A 12,482-nucleotide genomic window follows, 5' to 3' on the forward strand; every position below is an offset into this window, starting at 1 on the left:
AGGAGTGGGAGTCTCGATGGTAAGATTATTGTAAACAAAGAGAGAGGCTCAAGCTGGGCAGAAGTTTATATTTGTAGAATATCAGTTATAGAATGTTATTTTATTGATACGATTATTTCAATCTATCGATCAGCAATGACTGCAGATATGAACGGATCATTTTAAATTACGAGCTGGTTCAAATGTTACACATTGCGACTTTAAACTCAAAAGACAGTGGCACACAAAGCAAGATGAACTAACATAACAGAAACAACTCACAGATATGACCAAAGGGACATCACAACCTTCCCGCAGCGTAGGAAGCGAGAGTCAAGAGAGGACAGCAGCTCACTGAATGATTCATTCAGTGAGCACATTCTGTACTTATTACAGAAAAACATTGCGTAGGTAGGTCTACCACATGGGCAGATAGGGGCAGGCATCCCTTCTGCAGTTATAACATATGTATAACTATACCAATAACATAGTTACATTAAAGTTTTATTGTCGTCCAATGAGGTATATGTGTGGAATCCTTGATATTGTGTTATCGACAAAACGTTAACTGAACTAATCTCAATTTCCAGATGTTTTGCCAACATCAATTCTTAACCGTGCCCTCCTGTAACTGTACAGTTTAATTATTGTTGGACAATTGTAATAAATAATATCCTGCTTCCCTCTGCAAACTTGTTAAACTGGTAGGAGTCTTTTAGCCTGACCCAAAAGAAATCCGTCCATACCAATAACAGGAGCTCCTCTTCTCTCTTTACCTCATGTTACCTGATACAACAGTTTAGCTTGTGATCCACACTTTTCCTGGACCACCATACACATAGAGCAGGGATGGGCAACTGGCGGCCCGCGGGCCGCATTCGGCCCGCATCCTCACTCAGTGCGGCCCGCATCCTCACTCAGTCAGGCCCGCACATAATAAAAAAAAAGAAATAAAAAAAAAAGAATAATAATAATTGATCGAGTTACAGAAAACTCGGTCAAGAAAGATGAGAAGAATTCATACAATTCGAAGGCAAGCCCATGCGTCTAGTTTGCTTAGAAGCGATATCAGTCATTAAAGATATCCACTTAAGTCGCCACTACAACTACTATAACTGCTTGTTGGGTTTGAGTTCATTGAGTTGTTGCACTTAATGTTGGGCCACTGTTTTTCAGTTTTTTGACTTCATTGAATGCTGATGTATGTGAGCCCTTTGCACTGATAAAAATACTGACCATTCATGTGGCTGTTTGAGCATGGAAAACATGAAATGAATGTATGTTGGTTCAATTAACATACCGTACATAGGTTATGATTCTGGATGATTTTTTAGGTAGTGGCCATCCCCAAAATGCACCAGAATACAGGAAATCATATCTACCAAATTCAAAATTGTGTAGCTTCTCTCAGCTCACGTTTAGTTGAAGTGTGCAGTCATGTGGCCCTCCGATGGTTATGATGAAAAATGTGGCCCTCTTTATCATGAATGTTGCCCATCCCTGACATAGAGGGTGTAGGTCCAGTGGTATGGTGGAACAAAGAAGGTTCTTGAATAAAATCTCAGGTATCACCTGCAGTAACCTTGTGTATTTGGCACCCACTGTATGCCTAACCGTCCCTTGAAGGAAGGACCTCCCAACTGTGTGTCCCTTCTCCAGATTTCTTCCTTGATAATAAAGAAAGTTTTTTCTTGGGGGCAAAAATACACACATGCTTCACTGAACTAGTAGCTTCATGAAAGGAGCCTTTATGCTAGTTGTGTTTCGATGAAGCAGACCTCTAATCAGGATGCTCACTTCGACTATTTGCCAAAAATTGTATTTCTGATCCATAGGGCTGTCTGACTGAGGACAGTGAACATGTCTTACAGAATTTGTTGTTACCCTTACCCCAGTGGTTCCCAACCTGGGGGTCTTGATATATGGGCATATGGGGACACAGGGGAGATTGCTGACATAAGTAGATAGTTGATGACCCATTTGGTGATGACCAAGCAGATTAAAGCCGATTTTCACACTTAAAAATTAAACAACCATTGGGAAATGATGAACTAACCTAGCAGTTTGTACCAGGTAAATGATCTATCATATTATTATTATTATCAGGGAATACATGTTTTTGCTGATGGTGAAATAATCCATTTTCCTCAACGTAACATTTGGTTTGGTGGACCACATTAGGCCTGTAGAGTGTGTTACACAGACACTAAGACATGGCTCCCAACACATTTATCGTTCTGAATTTCTCTTGAATACTTTACTAATCACGTACTGACAACTTATTGTACTCTGCTGTCAGCTACTGATGCCCTATTAAATTGTATGTTGTTTTTGAGACATTTGCATTAACTGGATAAAGAATAGGAGGGGGCTAATAATATTTCTTTGTCTTTTCAAAAACCTAGTGTCACACATAGAAAACTTTTACAACCAATAACAATAAGCTGGTTCAAATGTTACACATTGCGATTTTTAAACTAAAAAGGAATGGCACAAAAGCAAGATGAAATAACATAACACAAACAACTCACAGATATGACCATAGGGTCCTCACAACCTTCCCGCAGCGTAGGAAGCGAGAGTCAAGTGAGGACAGGAGCTCACTGAATGATTTATTCAGTTTTCCTGAACTTATTACAGAAAAACAGTGCGTAGGTGGTCTACCACATGGGCAGATGGGGACAGGCATCCCATCTGCAGTTATAAGTATAACTATACCAATAACATATTTATATTAAAGTTTTATTGTTGTCCAATGAGGGATATAGGTGGAATCCTGGAGTTTGTGTTATCGACACACATATCCTCTGATATTCCAGATGTTTTGCAGACACAAATTCTTAACCGTGCCCTCCTGTAACTATACAGGGTAATTATTGTTGGACAATTGTAATAACTAATATGTCTGTGAACTTGTTAAACTGGTAGGAGTCTTTAACCTCACCCAACAGAAATCCGTCCAGACATATGATAGAGGCTTCTCTTCTCCACAATGCCCTCGTTTTTATTTTTTCAACCTCATATTACTTGATAAAACAGTTTAGCTTGTGATCCACTCTTTTCCTGGACCACCATACACATAGAAGGGCTGAAAAAATAAGGTTCTTGAATAAAATCGCAGGTATCACCTGCAGGAACCTTGTAGGTGGTTCAAGGTAACCCTTGAAGGAAGGACCTCCCAACTCTGTGTCCCTTCTCCAGATTTCTTCCTGGATAATGAAGAATGTTTTTTTCTTGGGGGCAAAAATACACACATGCCTCACTGAAGTAGTAGCTTCATGAAAGGAGCCTTTATGCTAGTTGTGTTTCGATGAGGCAGACCTCTAAACCGTGCTCTAATCAGGATGCTCACTTCGACTATTTGCTATTTAGTGATGTAGACGCTTAAATCCAGAGCAGTTTATGAGACCGTAGTCCTCTGGTAACGAACCCAGTAGCTTTTGTTTAGGAGTCAAATTTTCCTGCCACCTTGGTAATAGGCTTCTGATAACATGAATATATGAAAGTGTACTTCTGGTCCAAAGGGGTGTCTGACTGAGGATAGTGAACCTGTCTTGCAGAATTTGTTGTTACCCTTACCCCAGTGGTTCCCAATCCGGGGGTCGGGTCCCCTGATATGCATATGGTGTCAAGGAGATTGCTGCCACAAGCTATAGATAGTTGATGCCCCATTTCAGCAAATCATTTAAAAAGAAAAGGGTTCTCACAGATGACCTGTTTGTATGAACTGACTGCCTTATGATGCCTCAACTCACTTAGCGTGTAGGTGAGCGACGCTAGTTCAATGACATGATATTGACATGACTTGGAGATGGCGATTGGGTATAATTACTTTGTGTAGGAAGCAGATTCACAAAAAATTATCAAACTTAAAAAGCAGACTGTAGGCGATTTTCAAACTTAAAAAGGAAACGGCCGTGGGGAAATGATGAACTAATGTCGTGGCAATTTCTCTATCAGAGTTTGCGTCTAAGACAGATGAGATATTTAGATGCAAAAAGCACACAATACACACGATACATCACAATATGCATCAACAAACAACATAACAGGCATAGACTACAATAATCTGAGGCCTCAGATGGGAGTTCGCCCTGCGTCTTACTTCATACTCTAAAATACACGCTCAGAGAAGTCCGCTGAGTGACCAAAGTCAGGAGTTTTTATACACTTAGATCGGATCCTTGAGGGCAGTGGCCCCCCAATAAACCAAAAGCCTTTGTTAACCAGATGTTAATCAATTGATTTTAGTTCCTTAAGAGGTTGAGAAGGTGGTTGAGGCTGTTCCTTATCACCTTTTGCTTCTCTGTGCTCCCCAGGGGGTCAAGGAAAACAGGCCCAAACCAAACTACAGACAACACAGAAACGGAATGTGAAACCAGATTACATCACATGAAACACTAAGATTTACATTTTAGACGACCCTGCAGAATAACAGGGTGGCAAGATCATACACGGAATAGTATACAAACCCTAAAAAAAAACGTAACATGTAGATTTTCCATCACACTAACCTAACAGTTTGTTACAGGTAACTTATCTATCATACTATTGTTATGGATACATGTTTTTGTTAATAGTGAAATTAATCCATTTGTATGGATGAAAACACAATTTGGGTCAAAAGCATTGTGGCTGGCATACTTTACTCATCACGCACTGATAACTTATTTTAATCTGCTAGCTTCAGCTACTGATGAAGCCAGTTACTGATTTTGAAAATGGGTAAAGGAACTATATGAAAGTCTCCAAAAAGTGAGTTTATGATTGACACTTAAATGAACGTTAGTAATGGTTGTTCGCGGTGTGATTGGCTGGATTCCTCCCGCCCATCATCATCATATCTGTTGAGGACGAACCTGCGGTGTCCAAACAGAATTAGAAGAACCTACCGCCAGCATGCTGAAGGCTGTCCCTCGCTTGACAAGCGTACCACATGTTGGTAGCAGAATGTCGAAAACTTGTAATTTGGCCGCTTTGGCCAAATTCCACCGTGCCAGTGGTAAGTTTACGCCATGTTTGTGGTTTCAGACTTGCTAAAACAACAACTCAAAACTATTGGAAAAGTGCCAGAAGCTGGTCTGCAAACTACTGTAAATGTAAAATACAAATGCATAATTTAAGTGTTGCTTTTTAATTGTATTTACTCATTGTAACTACTGTGCTTTATGACCTATATGACCCTTGCATTCAAGTCACTGTGCATAATGATCACGTTATACTGCACATCTGATAATATACTATGGCAAACACAGTGAATAACATGTAACAAAGGTGAGCTGTGCGAGGAAAGGGATGTTAAATTAATGCATTAAAAGCAACAAGTAGATAATCTCTTTCCGCAATACCTTTCCACAGGGGCAGCCTGTCAAAAAGCAGCACACAAGTCACATGACCTTCCTCCAATGCCTCCATGTGACTTCAAACCACTGAAGCATCAAGTGAGCACCTGATTAACGAGTGAAGTTTTGAACCAATGATTTGTGTGGACTTGTGAAGTGTGGAGAGTACAATTGCATGTCTGGATAGGCAAACAACAAAAAACAACAAAAAAGATTCACATGATCTAAATCTCCCTCTCTCTGCTCTCTGCTCTCTGCTCTCTGCTCTCTCTCTCTCTCTCTCTCTCTCTCTCTCTCTCTCTCTCTCTCCCTATCTCTCTCTCTCTCCCTATCTCTCTCTCTCTCTCTCTCTCTCTCTCTCTCTCTCTCTCTCTCTCTCTCTCTCGCTCTCTCTCTCTCTCTCTCTCTCTCTCTCTCTCTCTCTCTCTCTCTCTCTCTCTCTCTCTCTCTCTCTCTCTCTCTCTCTCTGTCGTTCCCTCTCGTCCTCTCTGCAGGGCATGTCCAAGCAGCACATGATGGAGATCCGCCAGCTCAACTGCCAGCCCATGACCATGAAGGTGACCTACTACAAGAGCCCGGTGTTCATCCACCAGGGCCACATGCAGTGGCTGTGGGACACAGACGGCAAGCGCTACCTGGACTTCTTTGCGGGAGTCGCCACAGTCAGCGTAGGACACTGCAATCCGTAAGACCCCGTCGACACCGCACTGTTCTCCTCACTCGCCTCAACGTTACGCTGTTGACCCGTTTAGAATGAGTAGACTTTTTTAACCGTTACGGTACCCAGGATTTCATCGTGACTAGTTTGGTTCTCTTCCATGATTCAATTTCTTGTGTACATTAGTGTGTGTGTATATATATATATATATATATATATATATAGTGTCAAGGAAAGTGAAGAGACAGGAAATGAAGATGACGAAAAGATGGAATGACTAGCAGCACAAGCAGGGTGAGCTTCAGAGGTAGAGCGGGTTGACTTGTAGACAGAAGGTTGCTAGTTCGATCCGCCGAGAGTCGAGGCGTCCCTGAGCAGGACACATAACCCTAACTTCTCCTGACAAGCTGGCTGTCGCCTTGCATGGCGTTGGTGTGAGAACATGTCTATAATGGTCAATATATTTTTTGGTCAAAGAAAAGCTAAATACCCGTAATGTAAATGAGCCGCGAAGCAATTCTTCCATGTATTTCTTTTGTATCAGGAAGGTGACGGCTGTCGCGGTGGCCCAGATGAAGAGGTTATGGCACACGACCTGCATCTACGTCACCCCCCCTCTGCAGGAGTACTGTGAGAAACTGGCCTCTCTCCTCCCAGACCCCCTCAAGGTCAGAGGCGCCTGCTGCCCCTTTGCCGTTTTTGTAATCAGAAAATATATTGGGATAATAATTTGACTGTAAATACTACTTCATTGTCATTATTAGACATTGAAAATGCATTATTGACACCCTCAATCTCTTCGCCAACCATAACTATCAACATAAAGAAATGGAACATAAAAGGCAAACAACCAAACTATAAATATGTGATAAATAGTGGATAGTTTTAAATGAGACCAGCTTTAACAAACTAACAAACTTACTAACCAACTATCGGTTAGTATGAGCGGTGAAGGGATGGTCTTCTTCCTCCTTTAGGTGGTCTACCTGACCAACAGCGGCTCCGAGGCTAACGACCTAGCTATGCTAATGGCCAGACTTCACACGGGCAACCATGACATGATCTCCCTCAGGTGGTTTCATTTCACTACTTTCATGGATATACTTTTCATAATGTGAGAATATATTTGATCGTAAAGGCAACTCAAGGCATTTTTATTTTTATAGAACTTTTCATACATGAGGCAGACTCAAAGTGCTTCACATAGAAACATCACCATACAATTAAATTAAATAATACCAAAAAATAGATAGGAACAAGAAAAACTTTTTAAAGTTATTTATTTAAGATTAAGCAGAAATATACACTATGTCGACATAGAACATAGCGGCACTGGTTGAACCACCGGTTACCGCAACAAGTGTTTCTGATTGGCTGAAGTAGTTCAAGTATGGTAAGAAGTGACATCACCCGGGCAACGCTTGTATTTCCTCCTGCCAGCTGGTTACATTTTGAGAATAAATAGCACTCAAAAAATAAATTAACCAAAGACACACCTGTCTCTTCCAGAGGGTCATACCACGGTGGTAGCCAACAAACCATGGCGCTGACCTCCAACTCAGCATTCAAGTACCCCGTCGCCAACGGAGGCTGCACCGCAGTACGTATGCGCTCGCACAGCTATGAGCGAACCCCATAATCATCAACACAGTGTCACTATTTCATCCTGAGGGGAAATGGAATAAGAGGATAGGATGGTTTTGACTCCCAGCTCAAAGGTTGCGTCGGCATCCATGAAGAAGATACCCAGCCCGTGCATTGACTCTTTAGAGGGGGAAACATCTGCCAAACACGAAATAATGATATACATAATAGAGTATGCGGTTCCAGCTGACACAGCCTTTGTCCACTGAATAGACCATGTGTCCTGATGTGTTCAGAGGGCCCTGGGGAGGGAGTCACTGCCGGGACTCCCCGGTACAGACCATCCGGACCTGCGATTGCCCTCAAGGTAACGCACAGCTGACAAAAAACCCAGTCTATTTCATGTTGTAAGATATTGACAAGACTGAATGTACATCAACAACATCTGACCTCCAACCTTCATCCCTGTGCCCCAGCTGAGAGTGAACCCACATCTAGGGGTAGAGCCGGGTGATCTCTGACCCTCCGTCTATATTTAACATAGGACTGTAGTGTAGAATGGTCCGGTTAGCTCGTTCAACCATTGTGCAGCCAGGACAAGAAACACTCAGTGATTGGTTGAGTGTGAGCAGGGGCCTCTCATAGTGAGGGAGTAGCAAGCCATCAGAACCAATCAGAGAAGAGATGCCATTAGGCAGTTACAGAGCGTAGTGGAAGGGCTGTGGTGTACTAAGTCCTACACCAAAAAAATATATATATTTTGTTTTAAAATGAATCACATCTCTCATCTCTCTGTGTCATCTAGGTCAATGCATGGCCAACGATAAGTATATCGGGCAACTTGACGAGACATTTGCCACCAGCCTTCCTTCTCGTGTGGCTGGGTTCTTTGCGGAGCCTATTCAGGTACCAGCCATACGTGTTTGTGAACATGTCTCAATGTTGCAGCACAAATGCAGACTTCATACCGTTGAACTTTTAAATAATATTCTCTGAAATGTGTAGTATTTACATATTTGTGTTGTTTTTGACTTGGCTGTGCAGGGCATGGGTGCGGCGGTGCAATACCCCAAAGACTACCTGAAGCAGGCCTACCAAAGGGTGCGGGAGAGAGGAGGCGTCTGCATCGCTGATGAGGTGAAGTAACCCCCCCCCCCCCCTGTTTACGTCACTTTGTGGGGGATTTCATATCACTCCATTTTCAGATCGCAGAATATTTGAGCATAATTTTAATTGCATCTATTTCATGTTTTATCGCGAGTCAATGGTGATTGGTGTCTCCATGGTTGTTTATTTGCCCCAGCAATTAGTCCACAGAAGTAAATAAGTAAAACTGCTGCTCTTGACTTGTGATCATCCGGGCTGGTGAATGTGGAGACTGTACAATGCACTTCATGTGTGGCAGGAGTGTGCTGGTTGTATCTGAATCTTAAAAACATGACATCTTTTTATGTCCACCAGGTCCAGACTGGATTTGGACGAACCGGGAGCCACTTCTGGGGTTTCCAAGGCCACGAGGTGATGCCTGATATAGTGACCATGGCAAAGGGCATCGCTGGTGGCTTCCCTATGGGGGCGCTTGTAACGACACCGGGTGAGACCGCACCACAACAACTACCAAGCCTAAGAAAAATGGAGATGAAACAAACCCTTTGTTGGTAATTATTGGCTAGTTTATAAACGTAATCCTTAATGGATTACATAAATGGTTCTTGTGAAAGAGACAAGGAGGCATGTGCTGCAATGAACTCAATGTCCTCCTTCTGATTGTTGGTGCACATGCAGTTCGTTGGCTTGAACTCCATGTGCTCTTTTGAGTTTCAAAATAAAAGCAGGTTTAGTTCCCAGTTACAAAAGTCTGTGTTTGGATGTTTTCCTGTATTCTTACTGAGTCTCAAATAAAGACATGGCCCTGGATGTCAGGTAAGGGTAAATATATAATGATATTATAATAATAATATTATATTTTAGTATATGCTACACGTGAACCTCCTAAGATGGCGCAATTTGATTGGTTCGCTATCTCGGGATATTGGGCAATATCCCATGTTTGAGATCTCAAACTCGGGATATGGTTTTCATCATGTGAAGGTCGTCTCGTCACGCTAATAAAAAACAATAAACCACTAATGAAAACAAATAAATCCCGGCAAAAAGTGTTATCTTGTTTATTTTTGGAGTGTTCACGTGTAGTCTATACTAAAACAATTATTCACCTCAGACTCCATGAATAGTGTATGAATACTATCTCCTTAGCCTTTGGCGAATAATTGTTAAATAACTATTACAAAATACAATCCCGTGTCCATGGTGATTCGGGTCCCTATGGTTTGTAGCAGAAATTATTACACACAAGTAAATAAGTAAAACTGCTACTCTTGACTTTTGATCTTCTGGGCAGGTGAATGTGTAACGATGGCGACTCTGCGGTGCACTTCAGTTGTGGCAGGAGTGGGCTGGTTGTATCTGAATCTTAACCAGGGTTAATGCAGTAGAGTGTTGACCCCGACCTTGACTACCATGAGCACTATTGAGCTAATTGGACGGTGTGAGAGATCCTGAGTCTCGAGTACTGATTATCTTTGCTCATTTTCTTCTAAGAAATCGCTGCTGCCTTCAGCAAGGGAGCTCATTTCAACACCTACGGAGGAAACCCCATGGCCTGCTCCATCGCCTCATCCGTCTTGGACGTGGGTATTCATTGTGCTGTTTCATTTAGTACATTAACTATAAAAGTTAACAGTGACAGTGAACCCCCCCCCCCCCCCCCCCCCCCCCCCCATTCCTCTCGACAGGTTATAAAAGAGGACGGCACGCAGCAGAACAGCCTCGTCGTGGGCACCTATCTCCTGACAGAGCTAGCCAAGCTCCGCGACAAGCACGAGATCATCGGCGACGTCCGCGGCAAGGGCCTGCAGATCGGGGTGGAGATGGTGGAGGACAAGGTGAGGGCCGGTGGCCCACAGCTGGACTTGGTACCTGGGAAGGGTTGACGACGTGAGACGCACGTTTCTCTCTCTCTCACTCGCACACGTGCTCTTTCAACGTGCCGAGGAATAGATAATGGGTCTTTGACAAATCCCTTCAGAGAGCCTCTCGGCCCGGTGTCCTCAGGGTGCACGGTTCTGGAGAGAGTCACGGCGAGGTTAACCATTAGCCTGGAGCGGCAGTCGTGTTGTTTGCCGCCATTAGTGATTGAGGGAACCGAAATGGTTTGCTACTCTTCTTCCTAACCGCAAACGAGTTATGCTGTAACGCTGCAACAGTGTGTGTGTGTGTGTTGCGGGGGGAGGGGGGGGGGGGGGGGGGGGGGGGGGGGGGTATATTGAGTGTTCTTCTGAATGGTTAATGGGAACACTTGATGACCCATTAGGTAAGCAGAACCCCTCTGTCTCTCGCGGCCATGAACAACATCTTTGAGGACACCAAGGACATGGGGGTGCTCATAGGGAAGGGAGGCGTGTACGGACAGGTGAGAGACATCTTTACAGTTTAATACCACTCTGTTACTGTTTAGTCATAAAGCGGACTTTACTTTATTACTATTTAGTCATTCATCAGACCCTTATTGTTACTATCTACTCATAAATCTGCATACTTTATTACTATTTAGCCATTTAGGAGACCCTTACTCTGTTACTACATAGTCATTTAGCCGACCCTTACTCTACAACAACAAAGTCATTCAGCAGACCCTTGCTCTATTAATATTATATTTGTAATATTATATGTAATTTAGCACTGTTTTAAGCCTCTTTGATTAAAAATGAATCTTAGATGCATGTTAATAAGCAGCTGAGGGGTAGAGGCATCTTAATGTAGGCCTACTGGTAGGCTGTAGGCATTGGGGGACAGTACATTTGAACCTTTTTAATGCTTCTCATCATTGTTGTTTACGTTATGACTAAAGAGCTTCAGGGTCCAGCCTCCGATGTGCGTCACTAAGGACGACGCGGATTACTTCCTGGCGGTCTTCGACAGATCCATCCAGAACTACATGGACAGACGATAGCGACACCCACCTGTGGCCCGCCGTCTCCAAACATACGCCTGCAAGAATGAACCCCAACTCAACACCGACCAATCGTTTTTTATAGCCCCACCGTCGGGGGTCAAAGGTCAAATACATGTTGTCAGTGTCTGAATGTTTTTTTTGTTTTTTTAGTCCAGCCTCTGTCGTGGCTGCTTGGATGAAGGCTGTTGTCAACCTGCCACCTGGTCATGTGAGAAGCATTGGATTTTAACACCAGAGAGAAGCCACCTGTCAATCAGCTTAGCACCTACAAATAACTCTATTGAGAGATAGAAAGAGAGAGATGGAGAATGAGACATTTAGAGGAAGAAAGATGGATAGCTCTATAGACTACGCGAGATAGAGATGAGAGTAAGACAGATGAAGTGTGTGGAAAAGTGATCAATATCTATCTTGATAGCAATTATTACGCTGTATGAAGAAAGAATCATGTAAAGTAGCCGGTTTTTAAAAATGACAATTGGAAGCTGGCTGTAGGAACACATTTTATGATTCACAAATTGTACTTCTATACTTTCATTGTATATCTTTGGATTTTAATATAGGCGTCTGGCACGGATAATATGTTTAGATTTGATATAACAAATTATTCTTTGGACCAACCACCCATTTTTAATCATGTACAGCCCAGATTTTATTAGAATGAGGTTTGATTTGGGCAAATTTGAGTCCAATATGTATATAACTCGCATGTCACATGCTGTGAATGATTAAATAATTTTAAAAAAAAGGCTGCTATATTGTTGACGGGAAAAGGAAAATACCAAGCGGAATCTATGGACAGAATCGTTTGTTCCTTCTGGAAGGTTCAACTGCATTAAAGACTTTTACTTTCTGACGTAGAATAAAGTTCATTATTTCTAATGAAGAACACGTAGATGTAGTC

At 42.6% G+C, this 12,482-nt stretch overlaps 1 protein-coding gene across 1 annotated transcript; it reads left to right on the plus strand.

The window, feature by feature from the left end:
- Positions 1–4,833: 4,833 nt before the first annotated feature.
- Positions 4,834–12,434, plus strand: LOC115532499 (alanine--glyoxylate aminotransferase 2, mitochondrial). Its single transcript, XM_030342324.1, has 14 exons — positions 4,834–4,981; positions 5,338–5,420; positions 5,816–6,006; positions 6,524–6,647; positions 6,957–7,051; positions 7,489–7,579; positions 7,837–7,930; positions 8,369–8,469; positions 8,608–8,700; positions 9,025–9,157; positions 10,165–10,253; positions 10,359–10,508; positions 10,937–11,035; positions 11,474–12,434. Exons 1-14 carry the CDS (start codon positions 4,879–4,881, stop codon positions 11,573–11,575), a joined length of 1,548 nt encoding a protein of 515 aa, XP_030198184.1. The 5' UTR covers positions 4,834–4,878; the 3' UTR covers positions 11,576–12,434.
- The last annotated feature ends 48 nt before the right edge of the window (positions 12,435–12,482 follow it).

Source organism: Gadus morhua, chromosome 19 (assembly GCF_902167405.1).
Source record: "Gadus morhua chromosome 19, gadMor3.0, whole genome shotgun sequence".
NCBI lineage: Eukaryota > Metazoa > Chordata > Actinopteri > Gadiformes > Gadidae > Gadus > Gadus morhua.